The sequence below is a fragment of the Babesia bigemina genome (genome assembly GCF_000981445.1).
Source record: "Babesia bigemina genome assembly Bbig001, chromosome : IV".
NCBI lineage: Eukaryota > Apicomplexa > Aconoidasida > Piroplasmida > Babesiidae > Babesia > Babesia bigemina.
In genome coordinates, this window is record NC_027219.1 from 766,213 (window position 1) to 788,323 (window position 22,111).

A 22,111-nucleotide genomic window follows, 5' to 3' on the forward strand; every position below is an offset into this window, starting at 1 on the left:
GCCATGCGTGACTGCAACAACACACAACAGACGTGCAGAATCAGCAGTATCGCGTTGTGGAAAGGCGATTTTTTCGAGACTAACGGTGTACGTGAGGTATGCCGCTGGTGCAGCTGTAAGGCGCTAGCACACAGCTGGTATGCCGATGTACGCGCGGGGTGCCGAGCTAGTGCGGGGTGGTATTATCTGTTACAAGCAGGGAGGTCCGTCCTCCAAACCGTACGCTCACATCCAGGTTATCAGAGGGAACCAGGGTGCGTTTCTGGGTGGGCACGTATTTGGCCGTGTTGCATGCCAGACATAAAAATTGGGTAATCCCGGGGTACATGCCGAAAAACAAAGTTCACGAATAATGAGTCATAAAACGACCGATTAAACCGCAAAGAGTATCTCTAGGCTGGAAACACCGAAGCACGATGAGAGCGCGCCCATAAAGCACAAAAAGCGACGTCGCACTCGCGGTACGTTGGCAACACTGTCAACCATTAGGGCGATAGATACGTTGTAGTTGGTACGTTAAGTAGCTGTGGAAGTGTAGCAGGAGGCCGTAAGCGCGCAAACGCGCACGGCGGGATGGTTTTTCACTGTATTATAAAGCGGCGGAACGAAGGAGGCGAGGCTCCCGTAGTCTTGACGATTGGTACAATAGGGCACGATAGACCTCAGTTGGTACATGGGTCTCGACGGAAGTCGCAGACGGCTTAAAGCAACCAGAGAAACATAGACAATGGAAGGTGTAGCGCCCCCATAACAACAACAATCCGATATTTGAGGAACAGTCTCTTGCAGCAAACGCTGACATGACACGCCAGTTCAATGACGGTGAATTTAAAAGATCTTCAGGCGTTGTTAGCACGAGGCTCAGCAGGCAGCCTGGAGTCCTCGACGCCGTAAGCGAGGCTAGATATGGCCATCTTGACGTTCCGAACGGAGGCCTCATCCAGCTTGAGCATGTCCGATATGTCGTGGTGCAGAGAAACCATATTCGGTGTGAGCTCTTCGGTCTTCGCGCCTACGAACTCAGTGCTGTCTGCGGTCGTGCAGGCCGACATAACACGCCTCTTGAACATCTCATCCAATTTCTCACCCTCCTTGCCGGGGACCCAAGCTGCAGCGCCGGTGTGCTCCTTCAGAGTGCGAACGGGCGTGTGCACTTCGGTGTTGCAGTAGTTTTGTCCGTCAAAAGCCTTGATTGCATTGGAATCACAGCTGTCCAAAGTTGGCGTCGGTGCGGTCTCCTGATTAAACTCGTCCGCATTCTCGGTAGACGAATGGTCAACGGGCCTGTTCCTGACAACCGGCGATTCAACATCCGTTACTGCCATCTGAAACGTGCGTTCATTCTGTCTAGGCGTCGTGTTCATGCGTTTCACTGCCGTGACGACACCAGCAGGCAACGTCACTGGGGACATCACACTTGTAGGGGTGGCCGCAGAAGTTGAAACCTCAGGAGTCACTTCAGATACAACAGGTTCCGTAGCAACACGCTTAGCACCTTCTCCAGTACCGTCGTATGGCTGGACAGTAGGACGATAAACGCCGTCCTTACCGATGGCTCGGCGGTGCTCAATGGCCATCGCGCGTGCCTCGTAGAACCCGTGACGGCTGACCTTGAAAGCCTTCTTGCGGTTGCGACCCTTCTCGGTCCACCACGCAGTCCACGAATTGTCACTGCGGCAATAGCACACGCCGCGAACCTTCTCGACCTGCGTTGCCATAATGGCGTACTTGTCAGCCTCCAGCAGTCCCGTTGACCGCCCGTTCAACACGACACGCGGCTGCGGTGGTGCAGTTTCGGCAGGCCGCACACGGCCGTATTGGCAGTTCACAGTAATGTTCTTCAGCAAGCTGGCAGCCCTGGGGTCGCTGTCGGGCGAAAAGGGCCTGTCGCCGTAGGTGAACGATCCCCTGCGTCCGTACACCAGAATATCCCGAGGCGTGATGATTGCGTTGGGAACCACTCTTGCTCCAGCGTCCAGGAACGGATTGCTTTCTCCATCGGCAATCCGGTCGTTACCTAGGACGTCGACATTCCCAACGTACACCAGACGGGGACCTGACTTGATGTCGTCGGCATCGGCATACAGATGCGCCATTTGATCAGTTCTACACGCACCGGGTACAGGACGTGGCATGGCAAGGCCGTATGTCGGACGCTTGGTGAGCGGCGAAGAGTGATGCTGGTCGTAGTCCGGATGCATATACGAAGGGTTGGAGACGAAGGCTCGCTTAGCCACAGGTGCGTCCGTCTCGAGAGCCGGATAACAAGGAACCAAAACGGTGCTCCCTGATCCATCGCCGACGTCGTGATAGATGGCACGGGCATCGACCGAATGATCGGCCAATGGAGCTCGGCGCTTGCCGACCCTGGAGGGATGTATTGGCTCGGCGAATGGCGACCCGGAATTGACGTGTCCTGGAGATGGTAACGCTACTGGCGATCTGTGGACGCAATGAGGCGACATCTGGCATTGCATCGTGGCGAGTGCTTGGGGTTGCGCATGTGATGAGTATGTTTCAGAGTGAGCGCCTTGAGAGCAATGTCCTTCAGGGACGCAAACTGGAGAGGAGTGACGATTCTGCGAATAAAACGGCTGAGATTGTGCACTGCCGTCGATGCAAAGCACTGGACGAACATCCAAAGAACCGTCGTATTCCCCAGATTGCTCCGGAAGTTGCAGCTGTGGCCTCACGTGCATCTGCACCTGCTGCTGCTGATCTTGGAGTGGGTAGTCGCATACTGCCGGAGCGGCGTGCCCGAGATGCCCGTTGCTACGCATTCGAGGCGCCGGGTGGCAGCCCAACGCAACCGGGAATGAAGGTTGAAGCGCACTTGGAGACGAGTAGCAAGGAGCCATAGCTGGTGACATGACGCCGAGGGAATCCGCCCGAAGAAGGCCAAAATTGTCGTACGTATCCTTCACGCTTCCACCAGAACTGATAGAACCCTCTGCGTTGCCCTGCCATGTCTTAATGCACTTCAACAGATTTCCTATGCTTCCGTTGCTCTCCATACTCGACGTGCCCAACGAGTACACTCCCGTAGGAGCGTGATGGGAGAAGGACTCATTTCCGGAGACGCCATAAGGGCTGTAACTTGAATTGTAATTACCTGACGGGTCGTACATAATTGCTGAAAATCTGTCTTATATGGTACAATACACCGCTATATCCTCAGTCCTCGACCTTTTCAATATATAGTTGAAAAGTTGAATATCCAGAAAATGAGATGGTGAGCTGATCGAAATTCCAAATATTAAGAGACGAGAAGATGATCTTCACGTGATTCGAAGAAGCGATGCACAATTTCGACGAAACCTTAAAAACGGTGAGTTGCCGAAACCACGTGAATATCGCGATGTAGGTACCCACTAGGCGACTAAGAATCCACCTTCTGATTGTTTTTACAGCGTACAAATGTACCTTCAGATGGTTGTTTACCTCTAAATGTCAGGGAAGTGTAAATATACAAATCCTAGCAATGCTTCAGCCGGCGTAGACGAGCATCCATTCATTAAACGTTACCTATTACGTCTAAAATCCTAAGACACACAATTGTGCTATCGCGATTTTCAAGGCGCTTAGGAAGAGTATTCCGGAGGAGAGTCTTGCTAGAAGAAAACCCCTTCCAAATATTATAAAATACAACTATCTTCGTCACACCTCGATCAACCTAAAAGATCTCGCAGGCTGACGGAAATATCGACGCTTCTTGATGTAACGCGGAAGGACGACGCAGGCGATGCTGAAGCGTACAGCACAAAAATGCGTACAAATGGCACCGCGGATATCAGCCCACGATACTCGACTTCAGCGAAACCGAAATGCAGATCTGGCGAATCAAGTAGCCAGATGAATCTTGAAAACAGGAAGACAACCTATTAAACCAAAAAATTAGCCAATCGCGCCCAAATTCCTCGTACAAACGATGTGGCGCGCGCGAGCGGCCCAAAGGCGAACAAAAGTTAATAGCCGGCAGAGGCCATGGCTGCTCTGCGGTCCAAACGTTGCCTGTATTGACGTGACAAAAAAAATTCCACCTGCAGGCCAGATCGCCGTAGGCCAAAAGTAGTACACCGAAGAAGCACACAGAATACTCCTGATGCGACCCTCACCCGTGGTAAAAGCGATGCGAAGCAGTAGAGGATATTCTTCTTGCCGAAAAAACGCAACTTTAACCGGTGAATCAATGATTCATCGAAAACGACATTACTTGTAACGACAGCCCCAAATCGACAGCACCCGCATGTCGACCACGCCACCGGTACAGCGAGAGAACGATTGATGAATCACCGGTATTATTACTGTTTTTCAAGTAAGCCTAACAAGAAGCGGTCCCCACCCCTGGAGCGTCAGCGCCCACCACTGTCACCGCGACGTCACGACACCACACATAAACATGCCACTGGCACGTGCATTGAATCGTATGCGACTATCGCATAAACAGTACAAACAAAGTGCTCCGAGTGCAACTATGTTTTACTCAATTTGCAGACTGCGAACACGCGGCCGCCACAGGTGCGGTCGACGCGAGGCTGCGCCGGACGACACCGGACGCATGATTTTTGTAAACGTTCCAGCGATCGAAACGCGGGGTGCAAAGGCATTTGCTAGCGTTTAGTTAAAATATGGCCACGTGGCGGATCAAAATCGGTCCGCAGGTCGTCGGACAACCAGTGCATCAACCCATGACGTATAGCATTAGCACAGCCAAGGTTACTCTAAAGTCTCAGTTGCGCCACGAAGGGCACAACTTGTCCAACAAAGCTACATAGGCTGCCTTCGCGGCCTCCTGCGCCATGCCGCGGACGCTGTCCCAGGCCTCCCACTTGTATTTCTGCTGCAATTGGAAGAAGCCCGGTTTGGCTATGTTACAGTCGCCAATCGTGGCCTGCTTGAAGTACTTGTAGAAAGACAGTTTATCTTCGTCGGTGGCGGTGAAGCCCGTGCCATTGGAGATGAATTTGACGGCGGCCTCGAAGAGAGTGTCCGACATTGTCACCAGGTCCCGTTCTCTTTGGTAATGTTGTCAGCTGAAGACGAGTGCGAAGAAGCTCGATCGGCGATGGTGCCAACGATACACACACGCGAAAGAAATGGCGGACGACACAGCGCGCAGAGCTGGGTGGCCCCCCAATGTGGATTGCCGAGCTCGTCACGATTCCACGTGGTCACAGCGGTCAAATACGCGCCGACAAACGTAAAACCTGTTCTACCTTATTTCCTTGTGCAAAGTGTGGCGGCGCAGATACTTGTTGTATTTCATGAGCTCCAGCCGCTCCGGGGTGTTCGCCTTGTTCTTAGACGTGTAATACCGCGACGGCTGCAAACCCAGCTTACGCGCCTCGGTACACTCTAGCGTAATCAACACGCGTGCACTCTTGCGTCGCTTAGCGCCAATCTCGAACCGCGTCGCTGCACAACGGTCAGATACGATTATACACACTAGCGGTGATATGAGCGGCATCAGCGCGCCCTGAGTCGCGCACACATAAAACAGATCGTCAACACTTACTTGGGCGGTCGTAGGCGTTCTGCCGGGCGCCTGGCGATAGCGGATTGAAGCACGTCGCGGAGCTCAGCGCGGCCAGCAGAAGGATGGAAATACACGCGTACAGGTGTCCCAAAACGCCCATAACATGGGAAGTGACTGGCGGAAAGCGGTGAATGCTAACCTCGACCAAACAATCTCCGCCACAAAATTATATCGGCACCAGGGCCACCTAAAGTAAACGTCCTTCACGACGCAGACACCCGCACATGGGCCTCAATGCGGCCTGTAGTGTTCTCCAATATTGATCTTCACCGCGTGAGGCGTTAGAATCCGCCACAGTTATCTCAAAGACGCTGGCACGGCCAACCGCCAAAATGCCGCCAATGAAACTCGACCTGGCGTCACAAATCGGCATATACAGGCAGAGAAATCTGCGAAAACTAGCTGAGCGCAGCGTACATAAACAGGAAGGTACGGTCGCGAAAACGATCTGCCGGCCTGTATCGGACCTGCTCGACGCGGTGCTCAGAGCCGGCGTCAGCGCTCTGCAGTGGGTGGGCTCGGAATCCAAGCCCGGAGGGTCTAGACAGGAGCCAGAAGGGAGAAACACGACGCCTGATGAGATGAGAGCAGCGAAGTTCGATCTGGATCGCGCTTTGAAGGCCCTAAGCAAGCTCAAGGGTGGCAACAATCGGCAGGTTAATGCGCAGCAACGAGCCACGTATTCGACAATGGCCAGCAGCAGAATGGGTAATCAGCACCAAAACGGTTATTAACGCGTTATAGCCGGCAGGCAAGCGGCCTCCGCAAGCAACATAACCAGACACATGGAGGGATTTACACGCTTTACCCAGTCTGCCGATGCCGCGTGCAGCAGTGCGTTGTTATACCGGCCGGACGCACAGACGCACCGCAGAAGATTTTCCAGCAGCAGCAATGGTAAGCGGGCAACAGCGCCTCTCAACTGACATGAGTAGGCAGCCGCAAAATGAACCAAAACGCAGTGCCAGCTGACAGGTTCTCGAGGGTTGCCAACATCGCAGGTAGGAAGTGCAATTAAACGAAATAACGAATACAGGCCTCATGATTAATGTGGCATCGACGACGGCGAAGCAGGCCGTGCAGCGCTACATGCAGGTGGGAGCCGAACGGCGATGGACGCTGACGACGGTGCAGGGAGAGAGGGGCAACGTCATACAGCAGGCAATGGCGAGCGACGAGAACGTGAAACTGCTCGTCGACTGCCTTTGCAAAATGCGGGGTGAGCACGGAAATGACAGCCTAATACGGCCCCAGGGACAGCGCTTAAGTTCGGCCAGCTCCTCAGCCTGCAGTATGGCATACTGCCGGAGAGCATCAGGAGAGCCCTCGTCGACGTCAGACACAGGGCCGACGTCATGCCTGAAGAGCAGGTCATACAGGTGTGCAAAACGATGCTGTGTGGCAAGGTGTGCAGATTCTCCGAAACGAGCTTGGAGACGGCTGGCGGGACAAGTTTGAGGTCTTCGACTTGCAGCCGATGGCCAGCGCTTCGCTGGGGCAGGTAGGCGTATCCTCCGGTGCGGCCAATGGGTGCAGGTGCACAGCGCAGTCACAAAGGACGGGAGACGAGTTTGCGTTAAAGTGCAATTTCCAGGCGTCGCCGACTCAATCGACAGCGATGTTGCAAACCTGATCTTCATATGCACCAAGACGAACCTCATACCCAAAAACTTCTTCATCAAACAGTTCGCAAGGGAGCTCAAGGTCGAACTCACGACGGAGTGCGACTACGGAAATGAAGCCAGCTTCTACAAAATATTCAAACAGCTGCAACTGGAGGGATTCTCTGTGCCCGATGTGATTGACGAGGTGTCAACCAGAAGGGTAATCACCACGGAATTTGTTCCAGGGGTGGGCGGATTCCATAGGATCTGACTCTGTGGCAGGTGCCGGTGGAAGACTGCAAGCACCTTCCGCAACACGTTAGGGATTCCATAGGAGACCGACTGTTGCGAATTTCGCTCTCAGAGTTGTTCATATTTGGTCTTATGAACACGGTAGGACGCACGGAAAGCACAAACACGCCATTTAGGACCCCAACCCCAGCAACTACCTCTACGACGAAAAGACGGATCTCATCGGGCTGATAGACTTCGGGTCATGTGGGTGGACACTGGCGTTAATGTGCGTGGAACGTGCTGCAGGCAGGTCGTTTAACCCAGAATTTGTAAGAGAGTACTCCAAGCTGGTACTCGCCTCAGTGGATGAGGTAAGCGCAGCACGCGCATCACACCATCGAAAACGCACGCAGGACACAGAAAAGATTGTATCGCTCTCAAGGTCGCTGGGGTTCCTCGGCGACGAGGACACGGATGAGATGGTGAGGCACCACGTGGAGTCCGTGCTCATAACCGGGGAGCCATTCCGCCATGACGGACGGTTCGACTTCAGAAAACACGACATCATACAACAGGTCAGGTGCCTATAAGAATTAACATATAGTCCGACAGTGCCGAGAAAAGGCGTCAATCATTCTCAAAATTCGAAAGCAACCGCCGCCTCCGGAGGTATACTCACTACACAGAAAGCTGGCCGGGTGTTACGTAATCTGCCAGCTTCTCGGCGCCCACGTGGACGCTAAAAGCATTTTCGAGACAATATCACAGGCCCTTTAAGTAGATTCAGCTGTGCACACGAAACGTAGCAGCAGCACTGATATATTGTCCTGGGCATGTTTGGTGTTCAGAGCGTGGTTCACCAAATCCTTACAAACCTTATGCAGGTTTACAAATGGATTGCGAGGGTCGGCCTTGGCACGAGCTTCCTCCTGCGCAACGTTGAAGCGACGCATTAAAGACGAGGGTTCTTAAGCCGCATGTAAAACACAGTACACCCACCTCCTTAATGAACGTAAGAGCGTTGCGGCACGCCTCGCGCGGGTCGTAGGCACCCCAAAATCCGTCGCATCCGACCAAAATGAACTCGTCAGCATTCATGTCGAGTGCTGCCCGACGCAGTGAACCTGTGCACTTGACGCCGAAACGCTTCAAGCTGCGCATATGATGACAAAATGGACACTGTCAATAACCTCAGGTCCCCAAACGAACGAGACACCTCGAGCACCCCGTTAATCCTCCCTCCTTCTACAGTACCTCCATAGTGTAAGACTCGCTCCTTCTCCTTCTGTGACCATGCCTTGTGCACCTCGTTCAGAGGAATCGCTGCATATCGTGCGCAACACCAGAGCCGCAGCGGCACCAACCGTGTACAGCGCCCTGCAACCTTCGGCACATGTATGCCGACGAGTCGCCCAGGTTCATCACGAACACGCGATTGCGTCCGACGAACACCAGCAGAGCCGTGCATCCATCTGCATGTATGTGAGTTGTGAAGTGTAACAAGCATCTTGCGAAATCGAAAGGGCGATGCATAATCAACCTAGGCTGGAAGTTCTCACTTACCAGTACAGTTCGGTAACTCGTTCGCGATCCTACTGTCCAGCCGGGAGCAGGCAGCATTGACGGACTGCGAAAGGTCGAAGAAACCCCGAAGCAACCAACCTTCTTCAACAACAACTCCGAAAATTTCGAACCATTGTCCTTACTATTACGCAAATGCTGGACCAACTGGTTCGCGACCTCTTTTAGCAGGTGCTCCTTAGCGAAAGCCGCGCAGCTCCGGCCTCCGTGACCGTCGAACAAACCGCAGACACTGCACGGGCATGAGCATAAATTATAGCCATACAAAACATACAGAAACTCATAAGTGGGTGGAAGGTCGCTGTTCAATGCCGAGAGAGATGGGCAGACGACACATTCGTCATCCATAGATTTCCGAACACCCTTTTCGCCGTAGAAGTCGACCAAGACATAACCGCCATCTAATGGCACAACATGTAAAACAACCAAGAAAGCATACCAATCATAGTTGCTACCGTGCTGGTCTGCCGAAGCCAGCTCAGCGCGGACTGAGTCATGGGCTTCTCCGACGCGTCTAGCGCGCGGAGAAGCACGTTACTCATGTTTCTACCTTCGTCTAGCTACTGTGACAATTTTGCCAGATTCGGCGCTGCATACATCAGGAATATTACGAGGCATGTCCCCACCAACAGCACGCTCAGCAGGGGCCGTAACGCTCAATGTCTTCCTTGCAGCTCATAAAGTGCTCCAAAATGCCATATATGCGGTCATTACCCCTGTCTGATGTGGCATGTATGACGCATGACAGCTAAATCTGACCATTGCTTTTGAAGATGTTGTATATATGGCGAATATCGCTCAATTCTAAGTCTATGCCCTTCTTCTGCACGACCACGCCTACAAAGCTGTCTGCTTCGACTACTGACCACGTACCTAGTTGTTTCCATGCTTTTTCGTGATAGATGCGCAACGCATCAAGGTTGCATATCGCACTGTACATTTGTGGCGCGTGCATCTGCACGGCGCGTTTTTCCAGCCAATGCGCAATCTGATAGACAATTCGTGGATCCCTAACTCTTAGCGTGCGTATGCTTGACAGAATTGCGCTAAGCATGTTTGAATTAAATGAGTGATCCAGACGTAGGTAGCGTGACGCCTCGCAGAGCTCGTCCACAACGGACGGCTCGGAAAGTCCGGTTAAGCACAAGGCCTCCCACATACTAGTTATCCCCTGCATCGGCAATGAGGCAAAACCGTAATAGCGCAGTTTTCGGTGACGTACGCGCCGCAACCGTCGCGAAGACAAGGCGAGGTCCCGCGACGGTGCATGCGGGGAGGCACGAAAATACCGATTAACACGCCCTAGTCAAAGGCAAATACGGACCTGTGCTGTCAAAGTAAGCTTTCCTAGTCGCGATAACTCCAACAGCTGCTCCACAAGCAGCTTGACAGTGTCCCGGTCGCGAGGCACTAGCACCGCCAACGCCTTGGCAGACATGCATAGGTCATGGGTTACGTTGCTGTAGAACATGCCTGGACGCGATTTCGACGCAATCAATGCCAACGCCTACGATCTTTGTCCATGTAAAGCCGCGCTGTTTCGTCCAGATCGCAGTTGGGGTCCCGCAGAGCCGATAACAACGATTGCAGCGTGCCCAGCACGACTCCACGAAGCGCGCCTATTTCGTGAGGGACACGTCTCTACAGATGAAATTCGCCTCCTCCCGCATCATACCCACCTCTACCTTCGCAAAACTCCAGAGCAGCAGCGCAACGTCGGTTAGGGAGCCCCGATCGTCCCGATAGAAGTACGCCTCGGCTGATGGCAAATTCACAACGCAGCAAAACAACGCACCTATGCGGTCAAACAGCTCCTGGAAGTAGACATTGCTTTTCGCATAACTCCAGCCTATCAGGCACAGCTGCTTGACACTCAGATCATCGAGGCTGCTTTTCAGGTGGTCTTCGTAAATGCGAACCAGGGCAGGCGTATAACCAATAACAGCGAATCTGCAACGAAATGTGACTTTATGGAAGATGGAGAACCCACCTGTGCACCACCAAGTGTAAAGCTCCACCAAAAATGGGCAGATTCGAGCACACGAAATCGCCGTACTCCCGAAGCAGCGGACTTGACAAGCTGAAGTTACGCAGCGAACGCATGTATGACAGAGAAGCGATGATGTCCCGTTTGCCCAGCGTATCTGGAGTATGATGCCGGCGAGGGCCGATGCTGCACCTACCACGGTTGTCCAGGCAGTAGTTCAGCAGGTCCTCGAAGTGGCTCAGACGCTCCATGTAACGTGAGTGAGGTGTGTCTGCTGTCCATCGCAGGATCTTGGCGCTGCGCAGCTGCCGCAACAGCCAAAACGGCGCACATGGCGACCATCTAGCGAGGAAGCCGGTGTCGCAGCGAGCCAGCGCGATGTGTAGCATCCCAAAGCACGCAGCGGTCGGCGTGCACGGCGGCACGATTCACACGAACGAGGCCGCTAGCGCATCCTTCCAAATTATATTTCGCAATAATATGCACTTAAACGTCACTTGGCGCGTTCATAATGTGGAATATACGTGTTGGAGGCCGAGGAGACCGCACAAGCGTTGCACATGGTAAGGGTGTAACGCACTGAGCTGAGAACTCCTCTGGACGCATGGCACGCTATTTTTCCGCCTTAGTCGCGACAGTGGTCGTCTTGGAGGTGGCGTCGGCCTTCAGGATCCCAGTAGACAGCGGAGGGAGAGCGCCCATTAGGCCGAACTGCCTCAGGGCGACACACGACAAGTCACTGCTGGACATCAACCCTCAAAACGTCGAGAAGGTGCTCGACCTGGTACGACCGCAGCTTGCAGCTGACGGCGGAGGGGTGTCGCTCGCCGGAATAGATGATCATGAGATCTCAATCAAGGTATGTTACCCCGAGCCGGCAACAGAAAAACAAAGCAAAGCAGTTTGATGGCGCCTGCAAAGCATGCCCGCATCGCGTGGGGACCGTAAAGGGGGTCATAGAGGCGACACTGGCCAGGTTCATGCGGACTACGGGCGGAAAACAAATTACAGTTAAGCTGGTTGAAAACTGAACCGAAACGCAGCTACACCATTATCTTTTCAGGCGGCCACGACGTCATCTGCGGCCTAACGTGCTTCATGTGCTTGATGCCGGCGTGCTCCTCGAAGGAGAGGGGCTCGGGCTTGGACTCGTACGTCTCGCCAGGCAGCTCAGGGAATGCTGACAGAATACGCATCAGCTGCTCTTCTTTCTCCGCCAGTGAGAGCCCGTCCCACTGGTTGCCGTGGATCACCGCCACGCTGTAGCCGCACTTGCGGAAGATGCGATGACGGAACGAGATCAGCCCACCCTCGACGGGCTCGCCGCTGGGCAGACCCTTCATGTAGTTGTACTCCAAGCAGAGGCGGCGGTTGGGGAACACGTGGCCAGCGAACAGGCAGTGCTGCTCGTCGTCCTCGCGGCCAATGGAGCAGTTTATCAGCCCCTCCGTGATGCCAAGGCCCTCCAGAACGGAGTCGACGTCCTTCTGCAGCTGCTCCGACCCCTGGAAAAAATTAAAAGCTGCATGGAACAAAAACTAATAACACACGCCAAACAAATGGGAATACACCAACCTGTGGTTGCGCATGTACCAGAATCTCGTTCAGCCATCGCACGTGCAGCGATTCCTGGAACATGAACGGCACGCTGCTCTTAATGGCGATCTCGTTCATGGGCCGCTCAACATCAGTGCAGTACAATGTCAAGTACAGAATGTACTGCGTCCAGCCGCTCAGCGGAAGGGTTTCCAGGGTCAGGTGCTCACACGCGCGCTCCAGAAATACCGGCAGCGCCGACGTGGAGTTGCTCGGCCTGCGAGGTCAAGTCAGCGTACGCGAACGGGCGCAGTAACCTACCACTCGTAGCGATTAGTCAGCACCAACGAATACGAAAGCAGCGCCCAATCGAACGGCTTGGCGTCGGAAGGGTCGCGGCGCAGCACCTCGTTGAAGAGCACGTCAACGATGTTGTTGCCAGATGTGGCGCCGCCGCCGACCCTCGCAATACTCCCCACGGGGGTGTTGTGCAGTCCCAGATACACGCAGCAAAATATCATGCAACCTAGCGTAGGCAGCCGCCAATTCTGCAACCAATTGCAACGGACAAACTGAAACGTACGTCCAGGTTGCGCTCCACCAAGCTTAGAATTTCCGAAATCAGCGGCCAGCAACGATAGTCGAGCGCCGTTAAAGCAAACAGCACGCGGGGGGCGTGCCGCGGCTGGAGGTAGCGCTTACGCTCAATCAGGTCGTATATAAGGTATTTGAACAGCGGCAGGCTGACCAGCGACTGCCTGTCCTTGGGGGACCAAAACGAATTAAACGAGAATGCGTTGCCCAACTGGCATAGGCACCGCACGAGCCACGAGTAACAGGGGTAATCGTCCACTGCGATGTAACTGCGATAAAGCCTGGCATGAGATGACGGACGCATGATCGACAACCTACTTCAGAATAGAGCGCGGATTCGAGTAGTTAGCCGTCAGGCGCTCAAAGTACACCCGACGTATATCATCGGGAGGGGTGCTGTCGAACACTTTTAACCGCCGAAGGCTGCGGGGCTCGAAGCTTTCGAGGTACTCACGCGTCGCGACCTGGCCAGTCGCCACCGCAGACTGCAAGGCGCGGAAACTGCGGCTTAAACCAAGCATCGTTCGGAATCCACATCCTCAAAATCTCCGGCGTGCCAAACGCATCGTAAATGTGCGCGGCACATGACCACGCCGTGATCAAAGGCCTCAACACGCGCACATTTAACACACCCCGAGTTCAAACAAATCTACACGTTACGGCCGAGCATTGTATATGCGTCGAACTGGTCGCGCTGTGTTGCTGCCGTCTTCCATGGGCACCCTACGACCTTTACTCAACCAAGCACTGCAGTGGTTGGCAGTCATAGTAAGTCTCACGCCGAATTTTACGCCGTAATATTAGTTCCACCCGCCGTCGGTTGGCACAAAGACTATGTCTACATTTACAGTTGTCGTGTTCAGCAGCCATCTGCTGACGTGAAGCTGGCGCTGATATCAGTCACGGAGGTCTGTTATAAGCCTCGAACGCATGATTCCGCCCGAAGCATGATACCAGGTTACTTGCATATAAGGGCAAGGCAAAGAGCAGAACCTAAAAGAACTCACGTAGACGAAAATGGCCTAAACAATGCCACCTTGGAGCGGACCAGCAGCAGATGTGTACGTAAAAGCTGATTGTGAAAGAGCATACAGGAACCACGCTATGACGGATTCCATCATAGCAAAGAGTTGCGTCATTTGACATGTAACAGAAGGATTCGGTGGACCGTCTATGATAAACGGCAGAATCACACGATACGTATGCAGTCCATCAGCCAGAAGTTACGCCTTTTATACCATCGCCTGCTAAACACACATACGGCTCATATGAGCAATACGTAGTCTTCGTAAGTGGGTGGAGGCCTATATGGTTGCGGAATCGCTGCTGCTACCTCAGACGCCACCAACGCACATACGCGTATAGATAATTCCAGTAAAGACAAAGAGTACGGTGGCTTCTCCACGCGGTTTTACTTGCTGGCAAATATGAATGTGCGTCAGATCACACGTAGAGTGCCTTAATACGCAAATCTCTGCCGGCAGCGCGGTGGAGGACACTGAACACATAACGCACATCCTACGGGTCGCTATACGCGTGTAGACAGGCTATCTAAGCGACGCCGCAGAAATAGGTATAGCTAAATGACGTCGCAAAGGCAACACCGTAAAGCGTACAAGTAAATACTAGATATACCGCTATGCCGTCGCCATCCCGCCTAGAAGATTGCACATGATATGCCATATTTTGGCGCTGGTGTGGCACCTCGAATACCTATCGGCCGAGAAATATCTTTTTACACAACCGCACATGGGCGGAGACGTGGTAGTGGAGCCCGTTAAGAAGACTTCCACTGAGGCAGGGACACACGCCGTATACACCTCACTCCCCAGCGGATACACGGCTGGCGCCAACACCGGACGTTGAAATTATATCGCAAAGCAAGCCGTGTGATCGAATCGCACAATGGAGGCGGTTCACGGCTTCTTCCTGCCGCTCAGGCTAAGGCCATCGCAGGCCGGAGCGGAGGAGCAGGCCAAGGTGGTCTGGATATCGCACAGGGACGCGAGAACGTCCGACCCGCACAAGTTGCGTGACATATTTGTCAATGAAAGGGCATCGATGTCACACTGGATTATGTTGGCACTGGCACTCCGCGATGCTGGGCGTGTCGAACAATTCGAGACAATCCTAACGGAGATGGAACAGAAGCTGGACGCGAGGGGCGCAGGTACGCCGCGCTCGTGCGGAAGATTCATCAGTTTGCAGGCGCTGACGAAAAGTGTAGAGGAAGCATATACGCCGCCCTCGCTTTGCACAACATCACACGGGTAGAGCAAGTGCAGCAAGGCGACGAGGAGCACACAAAACGTGTAGATCTGGCGAACCGATATGTGACGTATTGCAAAAGTAGGTGTAATGGCCCGGCCCCGACATTTTGTAGAGCAACTACACTTCTCCTGGCGTATAGCCATGGGCTACTACCACATCAAGCGCTTCCTGCCCAAGCGACAGAACAACGAACTGATGCGCGCAAGGGAACACTACGGCGCGGCGGTGTCCATGCGACCGCGTAGCATCATCGCCGCCATGTACCTCGCGAACACCTTCGCCATGGAGAACCAGTTCCAAACGGCGGCGCTGTATTACACAAGGGCGCTGCTTCTATGTAAGCACATTGGCGTCCTGATCACGTTGAGGAGAGAGGCCGCGCAACCCCTAAACGCGGACTATGAGTGCGAGCTGAGGCAGATGGAATTGCAAATAAAGCACCTCGAGGCCCTGGTGCTGTTCGCGCTCGCATCCTGCAAGTTCTACGAGGGCGACCTCAGCGCAGCGAAGTCGCTGGTGGAGAAGTCACTGGAAACGGAGGAAACTTCCGTGGCGTTGCGCCTCAAAGCGGCGGTTTTGACGAATTCCATATTTGAGGTCTCCAATGAAAGTGACGCCGAAGGTTCAGTGCCATCGGCACCAAACTCAGCGAGGGAATCCATGTCCTCGCTAATCCAGCAGTGGAACGAGGCCTCGTGCAAAGCCTACATGCTCGATCCGTACAGTCCGTTGGGGCAGCTGCACATGTGCGATTTGCTCTTCAGACGGAACCGGATAACGGAGTGCGAGGCCAGGCTGGAGGCGATCGCAGCCTGCAAACTCTCGACGGAACTGCAGGCAGAAGTGGCCTACAAAGTAGCCAGATGCGCCCATGCACTGGGTGACTGGAAAAGGGCGGTCACGGGCTACAACAACGTACTCGCCATCAGGACGGAATACCTCCCAGCTCGCATACAGCTCATCAAAGCCTACATCGGCGCGAATGACCTCACGGCAGCCCGTGAGCAGTGCGATTACCTCAACCAGTACAACAACAAGACGCCGGAGGTGTTGCGACTGAGCGCACACGCGTATATCGCATCGGCCACTGAAATACTGGAAGCTTGCAGATCAAAACTCTTGCAAGCGGAAACTAACCTTGAGGATATCGACCTCACCTGCGCCATGACCAACGTGCAGCAGGATGTGAGCCGATTGCTGGACGAGAGGCTATTCAAGGCGCTGGGGATACTGGAGGAGGCGCTTGTGGCTGAGCCCAACGACGTGCATACCATGGCGTACCTCATCTATTGCCTCGAAATGCTAGTAACGCGTGGACGTGAGAACCTGGCTTACAGGCTTAGGGAGGTGTACAAGCGATACACGCAACTGCATGGCGGCGCAATGTCGAAGCAGATGCGCAACAACGACGCCGTCATGGCGCTGAAGTTCAGGGAGTTCGGCGAAGCGGTAGAAAAGCTCGATGCGCTCTGGGAAGAAATCGAAAATTCCGAGGACACTTCTATCGCAATCAAACTAACGGTGCAGTTCAATCTAGCTCTTGCACTGGAGGAATCCGGACAGTATGCCAGGGCACACAAGATCTACTCTACACTCACCAAGGAATATCCCAGGTACACGGCAGCATGGCTCAGGAAGAGCGGCATGATGTTCAAAAGAGGAGATGTAGAACAGGCGTACAAATACCTGGATCAGCTGAGGCAGCACCACGAGCGGAGCCTGGATCCATGGTTGTTCAAGGCGCACCACCTGTTCACCATGGGCCGCTTCGACGAGTGTATAGACAGACTGCGCAAACTCTTCAGGGGCAACGCCGCGGCGGGCTACGACGCGTACGCCAATACGCTTTTTGCGTGCGCGCTCATCAAGCGCTGCTCGAGGGGGACGTTCGGTTCGCTGCCAACGGACGTGGTTCACTACGCGAGGGCGGGACTCAGAAGGCCGGGGCTCTGCAATTTCTACGCTGCAAACTGCATCGCAGTGTACCTGGCACACGAAGGACAGCTCAAAACGGCCTACGAATGCTTCGGCATTCTTCTAGAGAGCCTTGCAACCACCTCGCACATGAAATACGTTGCGCACAAGAACATGGGACTGTTCTGCGCCGCAACAGCGCTGGGCAACGAACGGCGGACCGAAAACGGAAATTTTGACAAACTAAGGGCAGCGAAAGCACAGCAACACCTGCAGGCGGCACTGTCACTCAACAAGTTGGACGTCAACAACCACCTGGTATATGCACGTTTCACATACGACGCCCAACGGCTGGATGAATGTATCCAGTTCCTGGAAACGTGCCGCACCCTGTTCCCCAACAACATCAAAATTCTGTACAACCTGGTAATCGCACTGGACGCCAAGCTGTGCAAGAACATGAGGAACTCGGACAAGCTCGCATCAGCTACCGAAGTGAACAAAATGCTAACGCAGGCCAACTTCGTCAAAGCCGCCACAGCGCACCTCATCAGTATACACGAGGAGTACACGAAGATGTCGAAGACGCACCTGCAACAGATAGCTGCACGCGTCACAGAAAAGCTCATACCGCACATGGATAGTGCGCTGCCGCAGCTAGAGGCAGCCGCTACCGCCAAGCAGCGTACCAAGGGCAAGCATCTGGAGTTGCAGCTGTCCATACAGCACGCGCACGAAGCCAAGCGCCTCGAAAAGGAGATGGAGCAACAGCGGGCCCGAGAGGCCGAAAGCGCACTGTCGGAGCAGCTGCTCAAAGAAGCGTCCGAAATCGCATCGGAACTCATGTATTCTAGGCCTACGCTCCCGCAGCAGAGTGGGGGCAATCGATAGGGCGCCACACAGCACTGCTGATATGCCCTTATGTTGTGAACTAGTGAAAAACGAACCCGGCTCAATGCAGTTCGTCAAATTTGTTACGTGAACTATCCGTGTTGTGGTACATTAGATGTGAATGTTGTGTAAGATGGCGCATACGCCAAGTCACGAGCGCCTATGCCGCTTAGTTTAAAGCTGCGGGCGCCGTGGAGTTGGCGGCGGTGGTGTCATCTGCGAAGCAGACCAGGTATGCTGGGATAATTCGGTTAACCGATACTAAATTATATATGGTGGTGTTTAACGACCTCATATGGCTTTAATTTCCGAGGCGGGTGCAAATTACACCACCTGGTGAAACCCAGCTGGATATGCGGGACCAATGCGCCTCCGGGGATCGCATTCAACGAGATGCCAACCCGACTCTAATGCGAAGGGTGTTGTTGTCGATTGCTTCTTCTAGAGGGCAAAATGACTTCAGGGCCGCGAAATAGGGGGTTGACCTGAAGAAGAAGGGGCCCCTGGTGAACTTGCCCACCGAAATGCTTAGGGGACTGTCCAATGTTGTCCAGTGTTCCTGCTGCAAAAACGACAATGCGATGTGGCCCGGCTTGGAGGACGGCAGACCGTCCAGCCAGAGCCGCAGGATGAAGCCTCCGATGCCTGCAAACCTGAACCGGCTGGTACGCAGCGGAGGCGATCCAGTTTCGCGGCGACGGAAGCGCAGCTTCTCACGCACGCCACGAACGGTCCATTCTACATAGTATTTGCCCACGAAAAAGTCGTCCACGTGCTCCAGCGCGCCGTAAGAATACAACTTCTTCTTCTTGTTTATAATGCGGCCATCACGGTCAATGCGAGGGCCGGTGAGCACGTCGGTGTCCACGTCCACACCGTCTTCCTCGCCCAGGCCCCTTGCGAAGGTCCGATAGCGTTGTACGCTCGCTGCAGGCGTGCGGTGATGCAGCGGAGCAAAGGATTCCAGTGCCGTACTTGAGGCGCGTGTCGAGAACGCTGCAGCAGGCGATAAACCACAGGCAGCGCAGCACAGGGCGACGGCAACGACGCTTGAGACGCGCATCAACCTCGCCGAATACGTCTAGACGACATAGGTAGACGTCTGACGATTCCCGACGAGCAATCTCCACCGGCACAAAATGTGTGCCCGTGACCGCGGCCGCAACAGCGGTGATTGACGGCAGCAGCAGTGCGGCGACAAATATGCCTGACACTCTGTCTTTATATGCAAGGAATCTGCAGTGGCAGAGCCCGAAATGAAATGAACGTATCTAGACAACGCATAGGCGCGTGTGGATAAGTGCGACGATTTGATAGGCGAAAGGCGGATACGCGACGAAAATTGTACTTTGCCTAGCAAAGAGCCTACCTCAAAATGACGGACGAACTCACGGGGAGCCTCAACGACCGAGCAACGGCGAGCAACGCCTCGGAGGTATGCTCCAACCTCCTCACCAATATACGACTGCTACCGCATCCGATGACCTGCCTCGCCCACATCGCATTCAAAGTCGCCATTGTCATCGCGTGAGTTAGCCCAACGAGGTCACGGACAGCTGAGCAGATACTTCATCATGCCGTACGTGTTCGGCTCAATGACAGGAGCATACCCGGACTTCATTCTCACCTTCGAGCTCATAGGCGTGCTGGCGTTCGCAGACTTCTGGGTGGTGAAGAACTGCACCTCCAGGTGGGTTGACATTGCACAGACGCAAAGATGAGCAGCACCCTTGCCGGGATCTCCTGGTACTGCGACTCCACCGTAGCCAACGCGGACACGTTCGTGCATAAGCGGGTCAAGGTAGGAAGCCATCGGGACGACAAAATACGCGCAGGACGAAATGTTCCTCAACAAGGAGGAGTCGGCGTTTTTCTGGGCAGTGATGTACATTTGGCCCGCGCTCTGGGTGTTGAACGTCGCAGCCCTGATATCAACGTTCGATATCCCATGGGTAGGCGTGAAAGTATGGTATACGCATAATATCATGCAGCTGGTCGCATCGGGAGTCATTGTAACTTTCGCACTGATCAACCTGGTCAACTGCCTCAAGTGCTCACAGGGTAAATGACCGTAGTTGTTAGCACAAATGGTTGTAGATAAACGCGAGAAGGCGTCGAAGCTCACCGGGAAGCTGGCCGACAAACTCATGGGCTTCATCACGAGATCGTACATACGGTCGCAGACGATCCCGAACTGACAGCACTGCCGCCAATCAACACGCGGGTGCAACTCACAACCCCGGCAACTTGACATAAAACGAAAATGCATTCGACCAAACGAACATGAAAACGATTAATGTATCAGTCCATATACCTTAATTCGGATATGCTATGCCGCACGCCCACTAGGGCGACGTCAGGATAAATGGATAAATATGGAGGACGGAGGTGGGTGAATTACTTGCCACCCTTGCCGGCGTTCTTGTGCTCGCCAATGTTGATGGTGATATGGCCGACGCACGCGTGAAGGTCGTCAGCGCAGTGCGCCATGAAGCACTTGACGCAGCCGGGGGATTGGTCACCGGCAATGCACGCACCCTTGCACTCCTTCATGACGCACTGAGCAGACTGCACGAAGCACGACAAGCATTCCGCTGGGATCTCAGGGTAGCCAGCCTTAGTCAACGTCTTGGTGAACTTGTTGGTAAGCGGGGTGGTGTCCTTGGCACCGGTTTTGGTGAGGTTGCCCAGCATAAGCTTACGAAGCAGTCCGGCAACCTCCCTACCCCTCTTGAGCGAGTCCTCCGTCACATTTTCGCTGCTGAAACCGAGAACCTGCACGTGCTCCTCCGAACACCCGGCCTCGACGCGAAGGACGGTGGAAAAAGCCGCGATAGCGCAGAAAGCAATGGCCAAAATCTTGCTGCAAACCATCTTGAATTTTTTAATTTCAACAGCCGAAAATATAGGGTGCCACGCGCCGCTGGTAACGCCGTGTATGTGGGAACGGAATTTACCCAATAGTCGTTCAATGTCGACTGACAGAGATCGCGTCCGGCTGCACACAAAATGACGACGTAAGCCACTGACAAGTGTCAGCACTGCTGACACCTACGACGATGTCGTGAATATGCAAACTCAATGCCCGACGACAGCCGAACGAGGTCCAGCGTCCAACAACGCTGCTCCCGATTTAAACACACACAGCAAGCGTGCACATAACATAAGCGAATCACACCTAATGCGGTAGAACTTTTGGTTTGACCGAAAATCTTTGTATGCCGTCTCCCGGCGACGTTCTTTAGCTCGTTTGAGTCGGCCTCTGAGGTCGGCGCAGTTTCCGAACGCTCAGCGGCCTTCTGTCCGGGTTCCGCGGCTAAACACGTGTTAGATATGTCACAATGCGGGGTGTGGTGGGGGAGGAGCAATTGAGGCCTCCCGACTCGGCTAACACGGCGGGTCGCGGGCTTGAATACCCGCACTAAGGCAGCCACACGTACCAACTTTTCACCTTTAAAAATGGACAGTAGTACGATAGTCAGTGATTTTAAGGAGGGTAGTGAAAAAGCTGCCGTAAGCGTAGTTATCGCCGCTGATGCCGTCGCGGAACCTGTTGGCGAGGAATCTCCCCAAAGATCACCGGCACCTACGGTAGAGGAACCAGCCACTGAAGAAATTACTTCGCAATCTGCGGGAAGGACAGTACACGAAACGGTTACTGAGGAAGGTGTCAAACCATCCCCCGAACCAAGTAGTGAGGAATCTCCCCAAAGATCACCAGCACCTACGGTAGAGGAACCGGCCACTGAGGAAGGTGTCAAACCATCCTACGAACCAAGTAGTGAGGGCTCTCCCCAAAGATCACCAGCACCTACGGTAGAGGAACCGGCGACTGAGGAAGTTATCAAACCATCCCCCGAACCAAGTAGTGAGGGCTCTCCCCAAAGATCACCGGCACCTACGGTAGAGGAGCCGGCCACTGAGGAAAATATGCCGCAATCTGCGGGACGGACAGTACACGAA

The 22,111-nt window shown here is 54.0% G+C and overlaps 12 protein-coding genes across 12 annotated transcripts; 4 read left to right on the top strand and 8 right to left on the bottom strand.

Annotated features, from left to right (window-relative positions):
- Window positions 1–839: 839 nt before the first annotated feature.
- On the bottom strand, window positions 840–3,128 carry BBBOND_0403500 (hypothetical protein, conserved; the record flags this gene model as incomplete). Its single annotated transcript, XM_012914594.1, has 1 exon — window positions 840–3,128. One exon carries the CDS (start codon window positions 3,126–3,128, stop codon window positions 840–842), a length of 2,289 nt encoding a protein of 762 aa, XP_012770048.1.
- Window positions 3,129–4,729: 1,601 nt separating this feature from the next.
- On the bottom strand, window positions 4,730–4,996 carry BBBOND_0403510 (acyl CoA binding protein, putative; the record flags this gene model as incomplete). Its single annotated transcript, XM_012914595.1, has 1 exon — window positions 4,730–4,996. The coding sequence occupies one exon, from the start codon at window positions 4,994–4,996 to the stop codon at window positions 4,730–4,732; it is 267 nt and encodes an 88-aa protein (XP_012770049.1).
- A 216-nt stretch (window positions 4,997–5,212) lies between these two features.
- BBBOND_0403520 (50S ribosomal protein L33, putative) lies at window positions 5,213–5,636 on the bottom strand (the record flags this gene model as incomplete). Its single annotated transcript, XM_012914596.1, has 2 exons — window positions 5,213–5,415; window positions 5,516–5,636. 2 exons carry the CDS (start codon window positions 5,634–5,636, stop codon window positions 5,213–5,215), a joined length of 324 nt encoding a protein of 107 aa, XP_012770050.1.
- A 232-nt stretch (window positions 5,637–5,868) lies between these two features.
- On the top strand, window positions 5,869–6,270 carry BBBOND_0403530 (hypothetical protein; the record flags this gene model as incomplete). The annotated part of the gene is made up of 1 exon (XM_012914597.1): window positions 5,869–6,270. One exon carries the CDS (start codon window positions 5,869–5,871, stop codon window positions 6,268–6,270), a length of 402 nt encoding a protein of 133 aa, XP_012770051.1.
- Window positions 6,271–6,482: 212 nt separating this feature from the next.
- Window positions 6,483–8,151, top strand: BBBOND_0403540 (ABC1family protein, putative; the record flags this gene model as incomplete). Its single annotated transcript, XM_012914598.1, has 10 exons — window positions 6,483–6,537; window positions 6,573–6,755; window positions 6,791–6,915; window positions 6,951–7,037; window positions 7,073–7,387; window positions 7,423–7,533; window positions 7,569–7,638; window positions 7,681–7,745; window positions 7,788–7,949; window positions 7,987–8,151. 10 exons carry the CDS (start codon window positions 6,483–6,485, stop codon window positions 8,149–8,151), a joined length of 1,338 nt encoding a protein of 445 aa, XP_012770052.1.
- Window positions 8,148–9,497, bottom strand: BBBOND_0403550 (protein phosphatase 2C, putative; the record flags this gene model as incomplete). The annotated part of the gene is made up of 8 exons (XM_012914599.1): window positions 8,148–8,303; window positions 8,374–8,527; window positions 8,565–8,697; window positions 8,739–8,846; window positions 8,938–9,001; window positions 9,037–9,187; window positions 9,230–9,356; window positions 9,395–9,497. The coding sequence occupies 8 exons, from the start codon at window positions 9,495–9,497 to the stop codon at window positions 8,148–8,150; spliced, it is 996 nt and encodes a 331-aa protein (XP_012770053.1).
- A 95-nt stretch (window positions 9,498–9,592) lies between these two features.
- On the bottom strand, window positions 9,593–11,193 carry BBBOND_0403560 (hypothetical protein, conserved; the record flags this gene model as incomplete). The annotated part of the gene is made up of 8 exons (XM_012914600.1): window positions 9,593–9,675; window positions 9,715–10,126; window positions 10,280–10,428; window positions 10,467–10,596; window positions 10,635–10,714; window positions 10,751–10,905; window positions 10,946–11,099; window positions 11,139–11,193. 8 exons carry the CDS (start codon window positions 11,191–11,193, stop codon window positions 9,593–9,595), a joined length of 1,218 nt encoding a protein of 405 aa, XP_012770054.1.
- A 792-nt stretch (window positions 11,194–11,985) lies between these two features.
- Window positions 11,986–13,593, bottom strand: BBBOND_0403570 (hypothetical protein, conserved; the record flags this gene model as incomplete). The annotated part of the gene is made up of 5 exons (XM_012914601.1): window positions 11,986–12,447; window positions 12,518–12,755; window positions 12,800–13,026; window positions 13,062–13,341; window positions 13,391–13,593. 5 exons carry the CDS (start codon window positions 13,591–13,593, stop codon window positions 11,986–11,988), a joined length of 1,410 nt encoding a protein of 469 aa, XP_012770055.1.
- A 1,384-nt stretch (window positions 13,594–14,977) lies between these two features.
- Window positions 14,978–18,148, top strand: BBBOND_0403580 (tetratricopeptide repeat (TPR) domain containing protein, putative; the record flags this gene model as incomplete). The annotated part of the gene is made up of 3 exons (XM_012914602.1): window positions 14,978–15,242; window positions 15,281–15,421; window positions 15,456–18,148. The coding sequence occupies 3 exons, from the start codon at window positions 14,978–14,980 to the stop codon at window positions 18,146–18,148; spliced, it is 3,099 nt and encodes a 1,032-aa protein (XP_012770056.1).
- Window positions 18,149–18,533: 385 nt separating this feature from the next.
- Window positions 18,534–19,211, bottom strand: BBBOND_0403590 (hypothetical protein, conserved; the record flags this gene model as incomplete). The annotated part of the gene is made up of 1 exon (XM_012914603.1): window positions 18,534–19,211. One exon carries the CDS (start codon window positions 19,209–19,211, stop codon window positions 18,534–18,536), a length of 678 nt encoding a protein of 225 aa, XP_012770057.1.
- A 312-nt stretch (window positions 19,212–19,523) lies between these two features.
- BBBOND_0403600 (-Golgi apparatus membrane protein tvp23) lies at window positions 19,524–20,346 on the top strand (the record flags this gene model as incomplete). The annotated part of the gene is made up of 5 exons (XM_012914604.1): window positions 19,524–19,667; window positions 19,705–19,838; window positions 19,874–19,949; window positions 19,984–20,209; window positions 20,246–20,346. 5 exons carry the CDS (start codon window positions 19,524–19,526, stop codon window positions 20,344–20,346), a joined length of 681 nt encoding a protein of 226 aa, XP_012770058.1.
- Window positions 20,347–20,545: 199 nt separating this feature from the next.
- Window positions 20,546–21,022, bottom strand: BBBOND_0403610 (surface protein D, putative; the record flags this gene model as incomplete). Its single annotated transcript, XM_012914605.1, has 1 exon — window positions 20,546–21,022. One exon carries the CDS (start codon window positions 21,020–21,022, stop codon window positions 20,546–20,548), a length of 477 nt encoding a protein of 158 aa, XP_012770059.1.
- Between the last annotated feature and the right edge of the window lie 1,089 nt (window positions 21,023–22,111).